This window comes from Cantharellus anzutake, assembly GCF_015039405.1.
Source record: "Cantharellus anzutake strain C23 chromosome Unknown EI90scaffold_21, whole genome shotgun sequence".
Lineage (NCBI taxonomy): Eukaryota > Fungi > Basidiomycota > Agaricomycetes > Cantharellales > Hydnaceae > Cantharellus > Cantharellus anzutake.
Window position 1 is genome coordinate 432,884 of NW_024066971.1, and position 16,393 is coordinate 449,276.

The 16,393-nt window shown below is 48.9% G+C and overlaps 7 protein-coding genes across 7 annotated transcripts; 4 read left to right on the forward strand and 3 right to left on the reverse strand.

Moving 5' to 3' along the window:
* Window positions 1–22: 22 nt before the first annotated feature.
* On the forward strand, window positions 23–2,320 carry EI90DRAFT_3194565 (transcription initiation factor TFIID subunit A-domain-containing protein; the record flags this gene model as incomplete). Its single annotated transcript, XM_039066401.1, has 5 exons — window positions 23–349; window positions 423–641; window positions 694–1,126; window positions 1,185–1,411; window positions 1,486–2,320. The coding sequence occupies 5 exons, from the start codon at window positions 23–25 to the stop codon at window positions 1,948–1,950; spliced, it is 1,671 nt and encodes a 556-aa protein (XP_038916467.1). The 3' UTR covers window positions 1,951–2,320.
* EI90DRAFT_3055872 (uncharacterized protein) lies at window positions 1,940–2,539 on the reverse strand. The gene has a single exon (XM_039060186.1). It carries the CDS (start codon window positions 2,224–2,226, stop codon window positions 1,954–1,956), a length of 273 nt encoding a protein of 90 aa, XP_038916468.1. The 5' UTR covers window positions 2,227–2,539; the 3' UTR covers window positions 1,940–1,953.
* Window positions 2,540–3,988: 1,449 nt separating this feature from the next.
* Window positions 3,989–4,426, forward strand: EI90DRAFT_3055878 (uncharacterized protein). The gene is made up of 3 exons (XM_039060187.1): window positions 3,989–4,127; window positions 4,152–4,155; window positions 4,256–4,426. Exons 1-3 carry the CDS (start codon window positions 4,093–4,095, stop codon window positions 4,397–4,399), a joined length of 183 nt encoding a protein of 60 aa, XP_038916469.1. The 5' UTR covers window positions 3,989–4,092; the 3' UTR covers window positions 4,400–4,426.
* Window positions 4,427–4,677: 251 nt separating this feature from the next.
* On the reverse strand, window positions 4,678–6,782 carry EI90DRAFT_3123033 (uncharacterized protein; the record flags this gene model as incomplete). The annotated part of the gene is made up of 7 exons (XM_039063557.1): window positions 4,678–4,736; window positions 4,788–5,358; window positions 5,428–5,801; window positions 5,895–5,949; window positions 5,994–6,254; window positions 6,307–6,432; window positions 6,489–6,782. 7 exons carry the CDS (start codon window positions 6,780–6,782, stop codon window positions 4,678–4,680), a joined length of 1,740 nt encoding a protein of 579 aa, XP_038916470.1.
* Window positions 6,783–6,977: 195 nt separating this feature from the next.
* Window positions 6,978–8,499, forward strand: EI90DRAFT_3123034 (DNA-directed RNA polymerases I and III 40 kDa polypeptide; the record flags this gene model as incomplete). The annotated part of the gene is made up of 7 exons (XM_039063558.1): window positions 6,978–7,037; window positions 7,090–7,161; window positions 7,219–7,326; window positions 7,378–7,627; window positions 7,701–7,813; window positions 7,871–7,937; window positions 8,006–8,499. The coding sequence occupies 7 exons, from the start codon at window positions 6,978–6,980 to the stop codon at window positions 8,497–8,499; spliced, it is 1,164 nt and encodes a 387-aa protein (XP_038916471.1).
* Window positions 8,500–8,909: 410 nt separating this feature from the next.
* Window positions 8,910–11,392, reverse strand: EI90DRAFT_3055886 (uncharacterized protein). Its single transcript, XM_039060188.1, has 11 exons — window positions 11,096–11,392; window positions 10,978–11,026; window positions 10,903–10,923; window positions 10,782–10,842; window positions 10,665–10,727; window positions 10,227–10,603; window positions 10,076–10,164; window positions 9,907–10,014; window positions 9,533–9,851; window positions 9,305–9,469; window positions 8,910–9,220 (listed from the first exon to the last, which is right to left on the reverse strand). The coding sequence occupies exons 1-11, from the start codon at window positions 11,243–11,245 to the stop codon at window positions 9,120–9,122; spliced, it is 1,503 nt and encodes a 500-aa protein (XP_038916472.1). The 5' UTR covers window positions 11,246–11,392; the 3' UTR covers window positions 8,910–9,119.
* A 970-nt stretch (window positions 11,393–12,362) lies between these two features.
* EI90DRAFT_3055888 (uncharacterized protein) lies at window positions 12,363–15,743 on the forward strand. The gene is made up of 7 exons (XM_039060189.1): window positions 12,363–12,913; window positions 12,979–13,032; window positions 13,086–13,295; window positions 13,353–13,502; window positions 13,552–13,751; window positions 13,803–14,293; window positions 14,344–15,743. The coding sequence occupies exons 1-7, from the start codon at window positions 12,577–12,579 to the stop codon at window positions 15,710–15,712; spliced, it is 2,811 nt and encodes a 936-aa protein (XP_038916473.1). The 5' UTR covers window positions 12,363–12,576; the 3' UTR covers window positions 15,713–15,743.
* The last annotated feature ends 650 nt before the right edge of the window (window positions 15,744–16,393 follow it).

The following is a 16,393-nucleotide window of genomic DNA, read 5'->3' on the forward strand; positions in this document are numbered from 1 at the left end:
ATCTATCATTTCACGTCCTGCGATGGCAGCAACTAAACCGCAAATGCCCCTTCAACCCGCTAGGAGGACTCAAAATCCGGTCCAACAACCACCAGGCACCAATTCATCATCACAACCGCGCATCGGGCCGCTGCCTCAAACATTGCTACAAGGACAGAATGGTGTCCCTGTAGCCCAAAGCGGGCAAACAAACAATGTCACACAGAATCCTGCACTCCAAAGAGCCATGGCGCAAGCCGCCTCTGCTCAGAGTAACGCTGCTCAGGTCTTTGCGCTCCTAGCTCCCCACATGGAGAGTCTCACGCAGGCCTACAGGGCCGGAAACTTGTCTGAGGAACAAAGGCAACAGGTGATGCTAAATCTGAAGTTGTCATGCACAATCTCATTCGAGTCCACGACTTGGAAATATTCACACGATTTAGCTTCAAGTCATTCTTGCTACATACGGACGGCACTTTCGGTTGCAACAGACGCGGCAGCAATCGCAGCAGTCTCAACCACAGCAATCATCGGATACCACGAATGGTGCCCAAGATCACAGTGCTCAGTCATCTGTGCCATCGGGAACTCAGCAACGATCGCAGGACGCGGCAGCTTTACATGCCCAAAACAGAGCATCCCCTAATCATCCTCAGCCTAATGTAGGAGCTAAAAGTTGACATATTGTTGGGGTATGATCTCAAGTTTTCGCAGTCCACCGCATCGAACCCTTCGACATTACATCCAGCATTGTTGTTGAAAAGTGCCTCTATTCCAGGGATGCCTCCTCCGGGATATGTAGCACCAAACGGGTGGACTCCTACGATTAATGGCGCTCCACCTCCTCCAATTGCGGGGACGAAGCGCAAGACACCTCCGCCGTCCAACCCAAGTGCTGAGCAGCAACATGCACCTTTACCGCCTGCTGCGCAACAGCGACAGCCATCTCAGCAACCTGTCAGACCCCCAACTCAACAAAGCTCTTCGTATGTTGCGCCGGATCCAATAAAGAACCTGGCGATTCAATTTAACTACAGAGGAAGTTCAGAACTCGACGCCCCTGACCCTCGGCCACAACCATGGCCAAACGCGGTTGGCTCGCGTCCTACTCTGACAGGTGGTCTGGGAGGAGCCTCTCTCACCCTGTGTAGGTTCATTCTGGCGTGTTTTCGCTTCGGGGTTCAAACACGACTCGGTGGTTGCAGGTACACCGACACTCCTTGTGCACCCCTCGATGGATACGGAGGTGTTGGATCCCACCACTACCGTGCCTGTCGACAGTACCACGGCGGCCTCCAATGGACCTGGAGGCACAAGCACGCTATCGAAGGACACAAAACCTGGAGGCGGACTAGTAAGCAACAAACGAACAGTCATGGATATCATTACCAGTGTGGACCCAAATGTCAAGGTGGATCCAGACGTGGAGGACGTACGTGCCCCCCGTGCCCAGTTAGCTTGAAACCTGATTGACATTGTTTTCGGCGATGTTCCCTTGGCTTCAAGTTCATGCTTGAGCTAGCAGACGAGTTTATCGATTCCGCAACCCACTTTGCATGTAGATTGGCCCAGCATCGTGGATCCGATTCTTTAGATGCGAAAGATTTACAGCTTTACTTAGGTATCACATTCACTGGACGTGCTTTCAAACTAACACTCAGCAGGTTTATTCCCATAGAAGGTAGTATGAACCTTCGAATACCAGGTCATTCCTCTGATGATACGCGAGTGTCGATGTCACTCTCACATGCTTCCGCAACGGGGGCAAACAGTGGAGCTGCAGACTTACTGGCTCTCACTACGGGGACTGGTGCACGCGTGGGCAAACTACCAGGACAGGGGAACATCACGAAGGCGACTAAGGCCTCTAAAGCAGAGAAGAACAAAGACAAGGAAAAAGATGCCGATATTCGCTTAGGCCGAGGTCTCAGAAGCATACGACTGGCAGCAGTCAAGAATGCAAGACGATAGACATCATTGGGTATTGTTCATGGACATCATACTTAGGTACAACCGATAGCATAATGATATGGATCCCATATTCAACAGGGATAGAACAAACGTCCCATGGACACTCGGCGTGGAATAGTCCAAAATAAGGCAAGGAATGCCGTGCTGCATATATGGATGTATCAGTGATCCCCTCAAGCGAGCCGAATGTGTGTCAGAAGAAACATTTGGAATTGTATAAATCGATTTGTGAATTTCGACAGCTGGCTTAGCCAGTTTCCGAATCCTCGTGCTCATCACTTCTCTTAAAAATAGGAAAAATTAATCACCTTTTAGGTACGCTAGCATCGGGTGACCTGCCAGAACAAAGACGTCAGTATCCACAACGCAAACAGCTATATTGGAGGGGATCAGAGATCTTGGTGGTAAAATGATAGTCGGCATTGACATATCCATCTCCGAAGTAGCAAACATTTCTGTTGCATCATGCATGTAGAGAAATGGATGTGTGATGACTTACATTTAGAAGCACCAGAGTCGCTTGGCTTCCTACCGAAGAAGGCCACCTATCCATCAAAGGAGCAGGGAATGAACGTGAACTCAAGCATCCTGGCAGGTATGAGATCTCGATCCCTTGTGTACACAGAAGAAAACAAAAGGAGTGGGTAAAGTTGAGGGGGAGAAATTTTTCGCTCAATTTATAGGACAACCAGACAATCACGTGCTCGTGGGAAGCGATGTCGGAAAATCCCGTATATCATTTAAACGCCCGGGAAACGTTTCATGGCGTTTTTTTACAACAACTACCCAACAGCCGATGAGAATACATTGGTCAGATGTGGTGGTACTTTATGTGTTATATGAGACGGATTTTTGACGATTTTGATGCTGTAGGAAGCATTTATGACACATTTATTAAGTTATTAAAAACATATTCAGAGCGTCCGAGGGGTATAAAAACGCATTCAATAATATCAAAAAACGCCATAAACAATTTATCACAACGTTTAGATGCCAAATTTCACGTTTAAACGTCAAATTTTGGCGTTTTAAATGTCAAGTCTCGTGTTTTTGATCGATCTCGCGATTTCCGACAGGGCCTGCGCGTAGATCTAGACTTTAGAGCCTACCCTCAGCCTAGTTTGGATCTGCCCTTGATTTCGTTTCCAAAAGTCCACGACTGAGGATTGAGGAAATATCAAAGTCTTCGTGTTTATTAATTATCAACGCTTTCGAGTCATCCCGACTCACTCGGCATCGTGGTGCTCAGGGCTGTCTTTCTTTCCTTTCCCTAGGGGTGCATCCCCTTGGGAGGAGTTTCCATGTCCGCAACTAGCCCTCTTCGTGGCGACGGAGAGGGTCGATATAGAATTCTCATCGTGGGGAGCAGTGGCGTTGGAAATAGGGGTGCCACGGTTCGGTTCGATTCGATTCTGGAGCGATTTTTTGAGATACGGTTCTGACGATGTCAAACCAGAACCGAACTGAACTACTATTTGGTTCTCTTGCAGTTCGGTTCGGTCCGGGGACGGTTTGAACCAGATGTGATAATTATTATAGGTTCAGCATTGAGGGTGGTGTACGGGGTTGCTGGGGTTTTGCGTGGCGACCTTTTTTGTGACACTACAGACGTGAAGAATAGAAGTGCTAGATAAACGGCCACAAGACAAAAGTGGGACTCCCTCCATTGATCCTCCTGCATGTTGGTTGTACACTGTTTCCGGCTCAAGGCATACCCCATCGCCAACAGTGCGGCAGGATAAGACCCAAGAGAAGATACTGGCGTAGGATCTTGTGGCACGCGTGCACTATACTGTACTCACAATACATGGCCAACAACTGGGTTTGGAGCATGACAATAGAGAAATGGGTCAAAACCGAACCACGGGCTCGGTTCCAGAATGGTTCGATTCTCGGTTCGGTCCCGGTTCGAACTGGTTCTCTGAGAACCACGGCAAGAGAGGCTGGTCAGCCTACACGGCACCCTTAGTTGGAAAGGCGCAGGACATACCAATTCAACTGTCAGTTCATCGCCATTATCCGTAGACGATATTGATTGGTCAACTTGGGAAATTCTTGAACGCTCTCCCCCGCGAAGTCTTCTGGAAACTTGGATGGGTGGCGACGCCAACTTCGGAGTAGAGAGAAGCTCTGTTCGAAAAAATGAGTCATGGGTCATTGATGGAAATAGGCGAGAGGTAGTGCCAGACATTATCTGTAAGTGGCGTACATTTGGTGCTCGCTGGCTTACTCACCGCTACCGCTGAACCCCCAACCCGCCATTCCCACTGCACTCCACGTGGCTCTCGTGGCGTATAATCTGGAGGTTCTTCGACTGGCTGGGCCATGTAGCCCTGGTTGCAGTGAGCAATTATCTGAGGCACTGTCTCACAAAGGGATCATTGCGTGGTGTTGCAATACAGTCGAAGAGCAATACGTTCCGATGAAAAAAAATTTGGAGGGGTCATGATTTTTCACAATAGGTAGAAGAGGCTAAAAGCCTTCCCCAATACGGCTTAAGGCATAATGCGAAAGGGCACCCAATTAGTACTAGCCGACTGTCCCATCTAGTATCATGCAGGAGTACAAAAAATAACACATTGGTAGTCATTTGGTGGATTGACAGCTTAGATTTATCAGAACAGAACAGGCGCAGAATTGCAAGGGACGGCGTATGTAAATAAACTAGCGTAGGATCAGAAGGCCCCAAAATTGAATGTACAAACTTTTGGCGATGGTTGTGGATCGTCACACAAGGGTAGCCGGGGCTCCGCCTCTCGTTTCAAAGCGTTGACCGCGATGGAAATCTGTGAAAATATTAGTAACTCTAGTCCTCGTGCATCACACAATCTTCTCACCGCGTCCACGGCCGCGCCCGCCATGACCGTTCTCATTATAACTGCGATACCCTGCACGATTTCCTCTCATTTGCGTATCACCGCCGTTTCCAGAGAAGGGTCCCCACCGTTCTCCTCCATATGACCCACCGCCACCACGTCCGCCACGTCCACCGCGTCCACCGCGTCCTTCCCAGTTACCCCGACCACGGCCACGGTCTCGATAGTCGTTGCCGCCACGCTCACCATTGCCGCGGTGATCGGTCCATTTGTCGCCACTGTATCCGTTAGAACCATAGCGACCACGTCGTTCAGGAATAGGGACAAAGCCATCAGCATCAGGCTGTGGTGGGCCATTGCGTGAACTATAGGGACCTCGGCCACCTCGATGGTGACCTTCGTTATGGGGTCCTTGGAGAGGATGTTCAGAATTTCCATTCACATTTGTTTCAACCTGAAGGCCAGAGTTAATGAGATCAGGAATCGCTGGTGTAGTTGGCGTCGCAACACCCCCTGATCTGCCGAACTTCTCCTCAATTTGTGCAATATCAGGCAGGCCACCTTCGTCATCTGCCCAATTGACGGCAGGTAGCTGTTGGGATACACAAGAATCAATTCACGCAAGGCGGCCGCAATGTTGTAGACGATCATAAGGACGTACTTGAACGGCAACGGCTGCCTCGGCGGGCAGGCCCACGCCTGACTCATTTTGAATATCTATTTCCTCAACGAGCTTCTGCACTTCCTCGCTTATCACCGGCTCGGTCACGACCTGATCATGAGGAGGGTGCACCTGAACCCACTCAGCCGTTGAATTTACCAAATGATCATGTTCTGGAGTCTCCAAATCCAATTCCGATGCATTCATAAACTGAAAGGAACCTGTCGAAGGAATGAAAGCTCCTGCGGGAGCTTCCACCGGTTCTTGCACAATGGGGTCTTCCGGTATGCGCTCAGCTTCTGATGCGGCCGCTGCTTCAGGGGCTTCAGGGGCTACAACAGGTGTTTCAGGTGCAGGTAGAACGGGTGTAGGGGCTGGATGAATTCTTGAGTAATTTGGAGGAGACGGTCATCTGGGATGCCTGTCAGCCACGACAAATACTGATCACGGCTCAAATAAGTACTTACAGTCAATACCAGCAAAACCATCATTGGGAATACTTCCAAAAAGACCTTTGAGAAGCTTTTGTCTCTCGGCGGAATCAAAGTCTGGGGTAAGAAGCACACGTCCCGCCTCAATAACGGCGTTGCGTTCAATTTCGTCCATAGGCAATCGACGGTTAGCAGTCGTCCAAGAATGGAGGGAATAGGGGCCGAAAGAATGGTGGAAAGAGAAAGGAGGGCAACTATCAAACGGACTTGTTGGAGATTTTTTGTTTCGATGGATTTCGCAGCTTTCTTCTCTCGTTTTTGGAATTCGGCCTCCCTGGCAGCAAGTTCTGCGGCCTGTTCCTCGGCCCTCTTCTTTTCCGCTTCGCGTTCTGCAGCCTGGTATCGGTGGTAGCCAACAGACAAACACATATTTATACAGGACCCACACCTTGAAATCCCTCTGGACCGTCTCTAGCTTCTCGAGGACAGCCCGGTGGATTGGAAGCGATTCAACGTCTCTCTTTCGATGATCTCCCTGCACATCGCCTTGAGAAGCGAGAGCTTCTGACTTCGACTGTTGCGAGGCCATGGTTAAATGGCCGTGAAGCGAGGAGCATCAGTAGAACGTACGATATTTTTCTTGAGCACCCGTATCCGATCCAATAGAACCCGATCGGTAATAGGGGTAGGAGGGAGTTTCGATTCGTCGATTTCCTCAGGCGGTTGTGGTTCAGGTTTGGGCTGTTTCTGTGTTTTCTCGGGTTTCGTCGTATAGATACCAAGGATATCGGCACGCAAATCTTCTTCAGCTTTGATGGCATCCCGTTCCTGCTTCCTTTTTTGCTTCAATTGACTTTTTGAAGGAGGTGTTGGTGGGGGGGCACCGGGAACATATCGTTGTTGCAGTAGTGACGTTCCAGACATGGTTCAAAAATCGATCACTGTGGAAATTTGAATAGTCAGATGCTGTTCAATGGAAGAGAAGGCCAAGATTCCATCTTACGATGTTAGTGAGTGCGCCTGATGGAAACTGTCAATGTTCAAAAGTCATGTCACGAGACCGAGTCCTGAATATTGTGGCACCAAAAACTATCAAGCGCTGTCAAATTGTTCTCTTCCATGTCTTCGCTTGATGATCCTCGACGGCTAGTGCATTACGGGCAGGAGAGCGTATCCAATGTGGGTCCAGGAGCACTACCAACGCCCGTCATTGATGCCTCCATATACTCAGGTCTCCAGTACTGATTTTCCTGGTTATGACCCAAGCAACGACTACTTGTGGGACATCGTGCAATTTAAGAAAGTAATTCCTGGAATCCCATAGCTTTAAAGCATCCCACTCCCTAACGCTCAACGGTAGTCATTAGTCGTTAAAGTGCAGCGGCTTTCAGATGTTACAATCGAATTCGACATTGTCGGTATTGACACGTCAATAGCCAATGCGTTCCGTCGAATACTCATTGCTGAGGTCAGTATAAGAGCAAAATATCACTCGTGTCATTTCTCACGGTATTTGCAGGTCCCAACAATGGCCATAGAAGGTGTTTACCTCTTCAATAACACATCTGTCATCCAGGACGAAGTTTTAGGCCACCGGATTGGTCTCATACCACTGAAAGTGGACCCAACAAATTTCGAATACCTAACTCCCGGCGGAGGCGCTAGTGACAGAAACACCCTTGTATTTGATCTGTTAATCGAATGCAAACGAAACCCAAAAGCGAAAGCTGGAGAAACTGACCCAGAAAAGCTGTATATTAATTCCAATGGTGAGTTCACACGGGATTCCCAGAACTAAATTCAGCATCGTAACCTTGACCGTGTTCTGGTTTCCATTCCCAGTTTATTCGCGTGACCTGAAGTGGAAGCCTCAAGGGGAGCAAGACGAGGTTTTTCAAGTCCCTCCAGCACCTGCAAATCCAAACATTTTGATTGCCAAGTTAAGACCTGGACAAGTGCGTCAGTCGACGTCTTCCATACCCATCGGAATGTGACTAGATCGCCACTTGCAGGAAATCGAGGCTCAGTTTCATGCGCATAAAGGCAAAGGCGAAGAGCACGCAAAATGGTCACCAGTTGGTATGCACATGTCTCCTTTGTATCCTTTACTATCTACAGATGTTGATATCATCCATGGACACCTTCAGCGACTGCATCCTACCGCCTTCTTCCACACATCACAATCCAAGAACCTATCCTACCCAGATCCATCCCAAAATTCAAAAATTGTTTCCCAGCGGGGGTGATCGAATCACGTACGAACCCTTCCACGGGAGAAGAAGAGGTTTTCGTTGCAAACCCACGGAAAGATACTATGAGTCGAGAAGTGCTACGACATGAGGAGTTTAAAGATATTGTCAAATTAGCGAGAGTACGGGATTTTTTCCTTTGTGAGTGGGCTTTACCTACCTCTTGGTTCCTTGTTGATTTGCTTGCCATCATCCTGTCTGATTGTAACGGCACAAACAATCTTGATTATCTAGTTTCCATCGAATCAGCAGGACAAATGCCCCCCGAGCAACTCTTCCCTCAGGCGGTAAACGTCTTACGAGAGAAGATTGCACGGATTAGGGCAGATATAGATACATACATTACTGCTAGCATTAGTGTGGACGTAGATATGGTTGATGCGACGGAGTAACGGCGCTGCGCCTGGCATACGAGTGTGAGTGTAAGTGGACATTTCCCAGCAGAATTTGAATTGGTGTGCTTTGGTACGTAGCCTTGCAATTTTTCGCTCCAGGCGCCTTGTTGTAATGGATCGATATGTGCGACGATAGATGCACAAGTGCTGTTCCTGACCCATTTCTGACATTCCAATGTCAAGAACTGGGCCATTTCATGATTGGTCGCTTCCTGCATAACAAAGCTAGCTAGCTAGGCCGTAATCTGGCTCTACCAACGTGGTACATATGCTTCGGTCTCAGTGGCCGACTGACTTCCGTCCCTGCCAGGTTACAGCAGCTCATAGCGCTTGCAACCAGCTATCTCTGCAACGTCGAAATCATAAAATAAGTGGATAACATCGTGGTGCAAAAACCGGGGCATCAGCCGATCTGAACGTGACACCTTCAACGGTCCGCATTCGCAGAGAAGAGACAGGATTATAATAAACGAGGGGTGGTAGAGGATCGTGTAAATATGTGGAAGTAACATAAATGGGCGTATCGAAAAAAAAGTAGCAAGGCAAAACAGCACACAGGTCAAAGTTTTTACCCGACCTCCACCCACGTCCTAATAAATACCATAGCAAGATGGAGATCAAACCAAGAAATCAAACGTAACTCGGCCACACTCATAACCATTATATAGCAAGACACCCCGAACTTCAGCCGAGTCAAGTTCCAAACCAAGTTCGAAATCTGCATGCAACGCAACACGAATGAACATTCCTCCGTTCCAGAAGTACTTGGATGACGAAGGAAAAAAATGAAATGTCAACTCACCAGTATAGAAACCGCCTGGCTGAGGGTTATTTGCGTGCTGTTGGAAACTGGGTAGTGTAGCGAGGTCTACGGTCCACTTGCACAACTCGTACGTCTCGCCTTCGTCAGTATACCGCATAAGTTTATCCGAGTCGGATGTGTAAAGCACCGCAACAAACATACGATCTATACCACGCGAACGTTAGCACCTTGAAAACGCCCCTTGAGGAATTGACGAAAACAACTTGCCTTGAGGAGTCGAAGAGAATTTGCAGAATTTGGTTCGAATCCTCTGACCCTTCCTCAAGATCGCACCCTTACTGACAAGATACTGTAGCCTATTTTCACAGATATGAACGCCGGCATTGTTTTCAGTGATATACGCCGGTCGTCTCTGCCAGTCTTCTGGCTCGGCTGGCAATTTGACTCGCATGATATACGATTTGGGTGCGATGATGGAAGAGACAAGGGGACGTCGAGCGAGGCCGTACTGAGCAGCACCACGACAAGTCGCAGTGTCAGCGTCCGAGGGGCGAGCAATGACTTTGATACGAGAACCCAAAGTCTCCTGTGGAATAGGAAGGGCAACATTAGAACGAGCCTGATTGAGTGTGAACACTTACATCCACTCGCTTGAAGAGATATTCACTTCCTGAGAAACCGCCGACAAGCAGTAGGGCGTCAATCCTCTGATCAACACGGCGAGTTTGTCCCTCGATCAAGTTCAAAACCTAGGCACGCAGGGAGATTAAGTCATGTGTGCCTCGTGCATGGGCAAATGATGCGACTGACTTGCTCAATGACTGGATCGAACACCTCTCTTCGCAACAAGTTTCCCGGAATAGCCAGTTCACCGTTGATCAAACCAACAGCAGGATCATCTGCCACACAGCGAACCAACTCAGCGAATATATCAAGGAAAGACCCCATATTTCCAGCTCACCGGGATCCTCGACGTTAAAACAAGTGAAATGGAACATATTCCCATCATCGCTTTCTCCAAGATACGCGAGTTTATCCGTCTCGCTGAATGCATGCATAAAATACGCCAAACTTGCCGGCTCCAAATGAACAGGGTGGTCCGCCAACAACGTTCTCACCAACTCCCTAAATCTCAAGTCGAGGAATAGCGAACCACAATTGGACCCCGAACGAGCACACACTTCGGCGATTTCAAGGTTCTGGAGCGAACCGATAATTTTGTATACTGCAAGGTCCACCGTACCTCCTCCAGCGTCGCAGATCATGAAATTCTGACTGGGACGAAGTTGATGAAGGTTCGTAAGGTGGGCGCAGTGTACGGCTGCTGCCTCTGGTTCGCTGTTTAGAATGAATCATGTTAGTGAATGCCGGGATAACCCAAAATGACGACACGACACACGTTATAATATGAAGACGATCTCTCCATTCACGGTCGCCTGCAAAGGCGGCACCAACAAGACCTCTAATGACACATAAATTGTGAGCCCATGAAGATACACAACTCGCCAGCACTCACGCTTGAATTGCAGCATCACGCATGAGTTGACAGCCCTTCGCATCCCAAGCCGCAGGGACAGCTGAACAACATGCGCATCAGTACCGATTATGCATAGGAGGGCTTGAAGAATACAACGTACTGAGCCAAACGTCAGCAGCATCTGAAGGGGACCTCCATCAGAAAACACGTTGCCGCATATGGGTCATTCACTTACTCAAATCCGCAACGATACCAATTTCCTGAGTGATTCGTTCGCGAGCATACTATATGAAACAACAGGCCAGACAAACTGTCGCAGTCAATCCATTACCCATGATGAAAGATGGACTCACGTCCCAAAGACAGGTCAAGAAATCAACAATCAAATCCACTGCTTTCTTTCCCAAAGGCAACTTGGGTAATCTCGGATCCACGACATCATCCCTCAACGCGCTAGGCTCCAGGAACAGCTTGAACCATTCACATCTAACCGTACCCGGCATAGGACTTGCATTCTTCGCCTCCAAACCCCACGCCAACACACGTCCAGAATCATCGTACAACAAGCAAGTTGGAATTTTTCGGAAATTTTCGGTTGCCCCTGGCCAAGTGAGAATTTGTTGAACTTTACCCCCCGCAATTCGTGATGAACCATACGCTACGCCACTAAACGTCGTACCGAAATCGATCGAAACGGACATTCGACCTTCGTCAGCAGAAGGGATCGTCGGAACGGTTGACGTCGCGGCTGTACTTAGTCTTCCATTGATCGACGAATTGAAGGGAGTTGTTGTAGAAGAATATCGAGATGAAGCTGTGCCGGTATGAAGAAGATGTGGAGGTGATGGAGAAGTAACAGGTGGTGATAATGTACTGGCTCGAATGGAAGCTGGATGACCTGGATGAACAGGATCCGGACGAACGATTGTAGGATCCAGTAAAGGTGTATAATGTGATGCATTGTTCGTGTGAATGGAAGCTGCACGCTCACCACCTCCTCCAATAACGCTGGCCGGAGGAGCACCCATTATCCCGCCAACAGGCACGCTGGAAAAAGAATTAGGGTCCTGTTGTGGGAGTTGAGGAGCCGAAGGTGGCGAAGTATGTCCATTTGGCACCCCCCATGGTTGATGGGCATTGGGCCCGGGCGCTAGTTGGGCAGGTTGCGGCGGAGCAACCGGTTGACCTCCAAAGCCAGCCATCATGTTAGGTCCTGGACCAGGCTGCATAGAATGACCCATAGGACCATTCATCATTGAACGGTTCAACTGCTGCATTTGCTGTTGCTGTTGCTGCTGTTGCTGCTGTTGGAACTGTTGTTGTTGGAATTGTTGCTGTTGCTGTTGCTGCAGCTGCTGTTGCTGTTGTTGATAAGCGGGTTGACTTTGGGGCGGTGGGACGCCACGAGGAGATCCGCAACAGCTCATGACTGCAAGGCAAAGACTGTTCGTCCCAGAAGGGGGTCACCTACGCAGCGCCCTAGTTGTGTTGGACAGGAACGAGAAGGGAAACGGGTGGATTTAATATTCAAATGCTTGCTTGCACCGCCTTGGGAGCAAATGAATTGTGCCAAACTTGGTCCAAGGGATGAACTGTCCCGGTAATTGCCGCTTCACAAACTGGTAATTTCCCGCACCGCTACACCACAAAAATGGGGAGCGTTTGGGTAACACCGAAGAGTACATGAGGGGATCATTAATACAAGGTGGGTTACTGGTCTGTGGCGCCGTTAGCGTTTGTGACGGAGGTGGCTTGGTGGCTATGCTGAGGCCAGCTGGTTTGGTTCCACGTGAGAACTGAGTCCTGGCTCATATCTTATCTTCCCTCCCCAATCATGTCCAACCCTCAGCAGGTGCTTGGAGATCCATCTGCACCCCAAAGTACTCTCACGGAAGGAATGACTATTCAAGTAGGGTGTGCAGCTCTTGCGCGCATGTTTCATTCTGAAGATGACAACGATCACATTACGCGAATGTTACCGGTTGTCTGGTCCATCGTCAACGGCGCTCTCGGTAGTTCCAAGGGTCAGGACATAGATAAACGTCTTAGAGACAATTCCGAATTCGGTGCTTACATCATGAGTGACGAAAGGAAGGGTGAGCGAGAACTTGTCGATTTGCTGAGAAGCATGGCGAACAACGAGGTACCCTGGCGCGATTTATTTAAAAATGGTATGTACAATTGCTTGCTTCCTTTTGATTCCAAGCCCACTCTAGTTATCTTATTCTGTCTCTAGAAGCGTTTCTAATGTCTGAGCTAGAGACTAACCTTGTGAAGAACAAAGCTCTCGGTGCGCGTAACTTCAATCCTTCTCCATTTTTTACTGATCTCCTCTCATCACAGCTACCACACTCGCATGGAATAGTATATTCGAAGGCGACCTAGCAAATGTGCTTTTTATGACCATCGCAGATTACCTGGACAAGGACAAAGATTCCTACATAAGGGTCACCAACATCATAAATTCAGCCGGAACTGGCAAGTCCCGGGTGGTGGATCAACTTGGCACGGAAATTATCGTGGTACCAATGTGTTTACGTCAGGGAAGCGAAGGTTTTCCGTTCGTCTTTTTCTCTATAAGCATCACTTGTTTACAATCCGACTCTATAGGGTTCCCTCCTCCTGATAGAATACTGCGTGATTGGTTTGTTTCTGTGAAGAGGGATAGGGCTAGTGTACAGAAGAAACTATCTGGATTCGCATATTCTCTCTTTGTAGTCACTCTCCAGAAATTGGTGACCATCGAGTCAGAGAACAAAGGTGATTATTTTCCGACTGCTTTCCGGGCCACTTGCCAAAGACGTTGCAGACATACGGAAGTTACCTCCTCTTACTGCATCCGCTACAAAATCGCGAAAAATTCCGAAAGAATATGTGCCATTGGTGGTAGATCGCCACAAGAGATTGGCATCTGCCTTCCGTAAGTATATGACTACAGGACAAACATACTTCACTTCGAATCCCGATCGAGAAACTTTTTACAAAGAAGTAATCGAGTTGGTTGAGAAGGTGGATTTTTTGTCCTTCACCCTTTTTTGTGAGAATAACGGTTTGCTCCAGTTTGCGAAAGACAACAAACAAGTTAGCAACAAAAATGGAGCTGAGCATCGCCGGCACATTTCCGAAGGCAAGGACCCACGAGAGGCAGGCGAGAGGCTCTGTCGCTTCATCGATGAGTACAAGGCTTTGGAGTCAGCCAAAGGCCCACAACGGCCACTGGTCGTTCTCGCTTTCGATGAGGCTCATGTCTTCACTGATAATCTGCCAAATCAAAAAGGCTGGAATCTGTTCTCGGAGCTGCGTCGAATTCTACAACAAATCCGTGGCCTCCCAATATTTTCACTGTTTCTTTCGACAGCAGGACGGTCCAATAAGTTCTCCCCAGAGATTCGTTCTGATCTATCAGCTCGGGCCAGGCGACTCGACTACCGTCCCCTGGATCCGATTTGCGAAATCAGCTTTGATGATATTGCGTACCCAACATTGAAGGGTACTGTCACAATAGACAGAGTGGTAGAAACTGATTGGATTTCCCATCTTGGTCGCCCATTGTATGTCCGCCCAGTCATCCCTTTGCAGCTTACATACCCACCTCGAGTAGATTCGGGTCTTATTGGGACGAGCTGCCAATGCAATACAAAAATGAGCAAATGATTATGGACTATGCAAAGCAAAAGCTGCTGTGCGGTCCGACTCAGCTGACAGACGACCCGGCTGGTACTCTGGCCTGCCTTTCCCAACGTTTCGCGCTGGAGTTCAATATGGGCGTTTCAGCTCGTGATGTAAGCTACGTACAGGTTGAACGGCATATGCGACTCTGCATCGCAGCGACTGCTGGACTCGAAAACATGATTACCATTCCTGGGTCCGAACCACTTCTAGCCGAGGCTGCCTATCAGTTGATGAAAGATACAAAGAAGAATGCGGTGCGCCATCTGGCCAATCATTCGGATTTGAACTGTATCGACCGTGGACGGCGTGGTGAACTGGTCGCGGCCCTGTTGATCATGCAAACATACGATGCAGCACGGGCGATTAGTGGTAGAAGATGGGTGTCTGTGGCCAACTTCATGGAGGCCTTACTTCCGACGTCGAATTATGAGATGCTTCTTCTGTCTGGGCCGACGTCTTGGCCCATCGGAGAAGGGACCCTGAAACGCGACACATTTAAGGCGATATTCAAGGACTATGGCATGTGGTTTAACCACGTCATCAAAATTGAGAGAAAGGAAATGTTCTCGATCGACCATCTTTGGAAATTTGTTACGCGTGGGGCGATGATATTGTGTGCGACTAATCAAGGAGGCATTGACATTATTTTGCCTGTTTGTCACACGACAAAGAATCTTGGTCCTCATTCTGTGACAGCCGTAGTCATTCAGGTGAAGAATGCGCAGGATCATAAGGCAACACTCAACCCATCGTTGTTCAATGCGATGGATTCGGTCGTCAAAACGGCTATATTCTCCATGCTCAATGTCGACCCCGTCCCCGACTCCGAGTCAACCATGGAGAAGCCGAAGACTGCAGAGCGGGGGGAGCCCAAGAAAAAGAAAAGGAAGGTGTCCTCTAAGAGACCAAAGAAGGTGATTCTGGTGCCCGAAAAGGTGCATTCGAAGCCGGTTATCCGAGTAGTATTCGCCTTGGCTTCTCCAGAGCCTGCCATAATCTTCAGGGAGAGGCCCGAGGTGATGCATCATGTGGACGGATTTACTACCTTCGATATCTGGCTTGCGGGCCTCTCGCCCAAAACGTTCAAGCAGATTGAAGAAGCAGATCTGCAATCATACAAAAGACTTCTGGAACGTTCACTTATGCCTCATGATGGATTCAAATTGAAGGATGAGCCAACTGTAGGCAAGAAAGCAAGAGGGGCTTGCAGGCGGAGGATGGCACCATTGACCCTCCCAGGGCGTAGCCATCATGGTATTCACCTCCCAGGAGCAGGCAGTGAATTGATGTTTTGCTAGTAACCACTATAAGTATATACAGCATCTTGGTGGTTATCTGAATTTCTAGGAACTGAATGTAGTTTGATGATTGCCCTGTGCTCATTCTCTGATGTGTTCCTATAGTGCAAGTGAAGAGGAAAGAGTCGCAACGACCGCGAACGTCCTAAACGACCTGCCAATTTCGACGACAATTGGAGCCGTCATCCGGCCTCGGAGCAGAAGCTTGGAGCAGAAGTCGAGTCCCGTCCTTGCTGGACCGGAGGTGATAGAGATTCGTGATTTCGGCACTCAATCACCATACGAGGCTCCTAGATGGTTGACGTGACCACTGCATGGAGATAGTGGACTCTCAAACCATATTGGTGGCCACCTCGCTTATGTTCCCCATCAAGATATGAGCAATGGGGTTTTCCATGAATAGACGCCAAAGTCTTCGTGCATGCTTGGTGGGAGGCCGTAGAATGGTATGCATCCGAGTCGTGCACCCGGTTCAGGGAGGTGCATGGTCTGCCGTATTACCAGGGAAGATTGAGTTGAGGGACACAGGACCAGGGATGCGATATGAGCAAGTGGTGGGGACTACGGGATTCACAACTCAAAGAACTGACATTCGTAACACCGCAACGCGCAACGAGCTTGCCCGACTCCGTCGACCAAGTGAAAGCGCCAAAATGCCATGCTCCGGGAGGAAACCCAAGC

Excerpts from the sequence above, each read along its gene's own strand:
- EI90DRAFT_3055872 (XM_039060186.1), bottom strand. The coding sequence starts at position 2,226 with ATGAGCACGAGGATTCGGAAACTGGCTAAGCCAGCTGTCGAAATTCAC.
- EI90DRAFT_3055878 (XM_039060187.1), top strand. The coding sequence starts at position 4,093 with ATGAGTCATGGGTCATTGATGGAAATAGGCGAGAG.
- EI90DRAFT_3055886 (XM_039060188.1), bottom strand. The coding sequence starts at position 11,245 with ATGCCGGGTACGGTTAGATGTGAATGGTTCAAGCTGTTCCTGGAGCCT. Across the intron at positions 10,728-10,781 it reads CGTGATGCTGCAATTCAAGC|AGGTCTTGTTGGTGCCGCCT; the intron begins GTGAGTGCTGGC and ends ATGTGTCATTAG. Across the intron at positions 9,221-9,304 it reads GCCAGGCGGTTTCTATACTG|ATTTCGAACTTGGTTTGGAA; the intron begins GTGAGTTGACAT and ends CGTTGCATGCAG.
- EI90DRAFT_3055888 (XM_039060189.1), top strand. The coding sequence starts at position 12,577 with ATGTCCAACCCTCAGCAGGTGCTTGGAGATCCATCTGCACCCCAAAGT. Across the intron at positions 13,503-13,551 it reads CATCGAGTCAGAGAACAAAG|ACATACGGAAGTTACCTCCT; the intron begins GTGATTATTTTC and ends AAGACGTTGCAG. Across the intron at positions 14,294-14,343 it reads TCCCATCTTGGTCGCCCATT|ATTCGGGTCTTATTGGGACG; the intron begins GTATGTCCGCCC and ends CACCTCGAGTAG.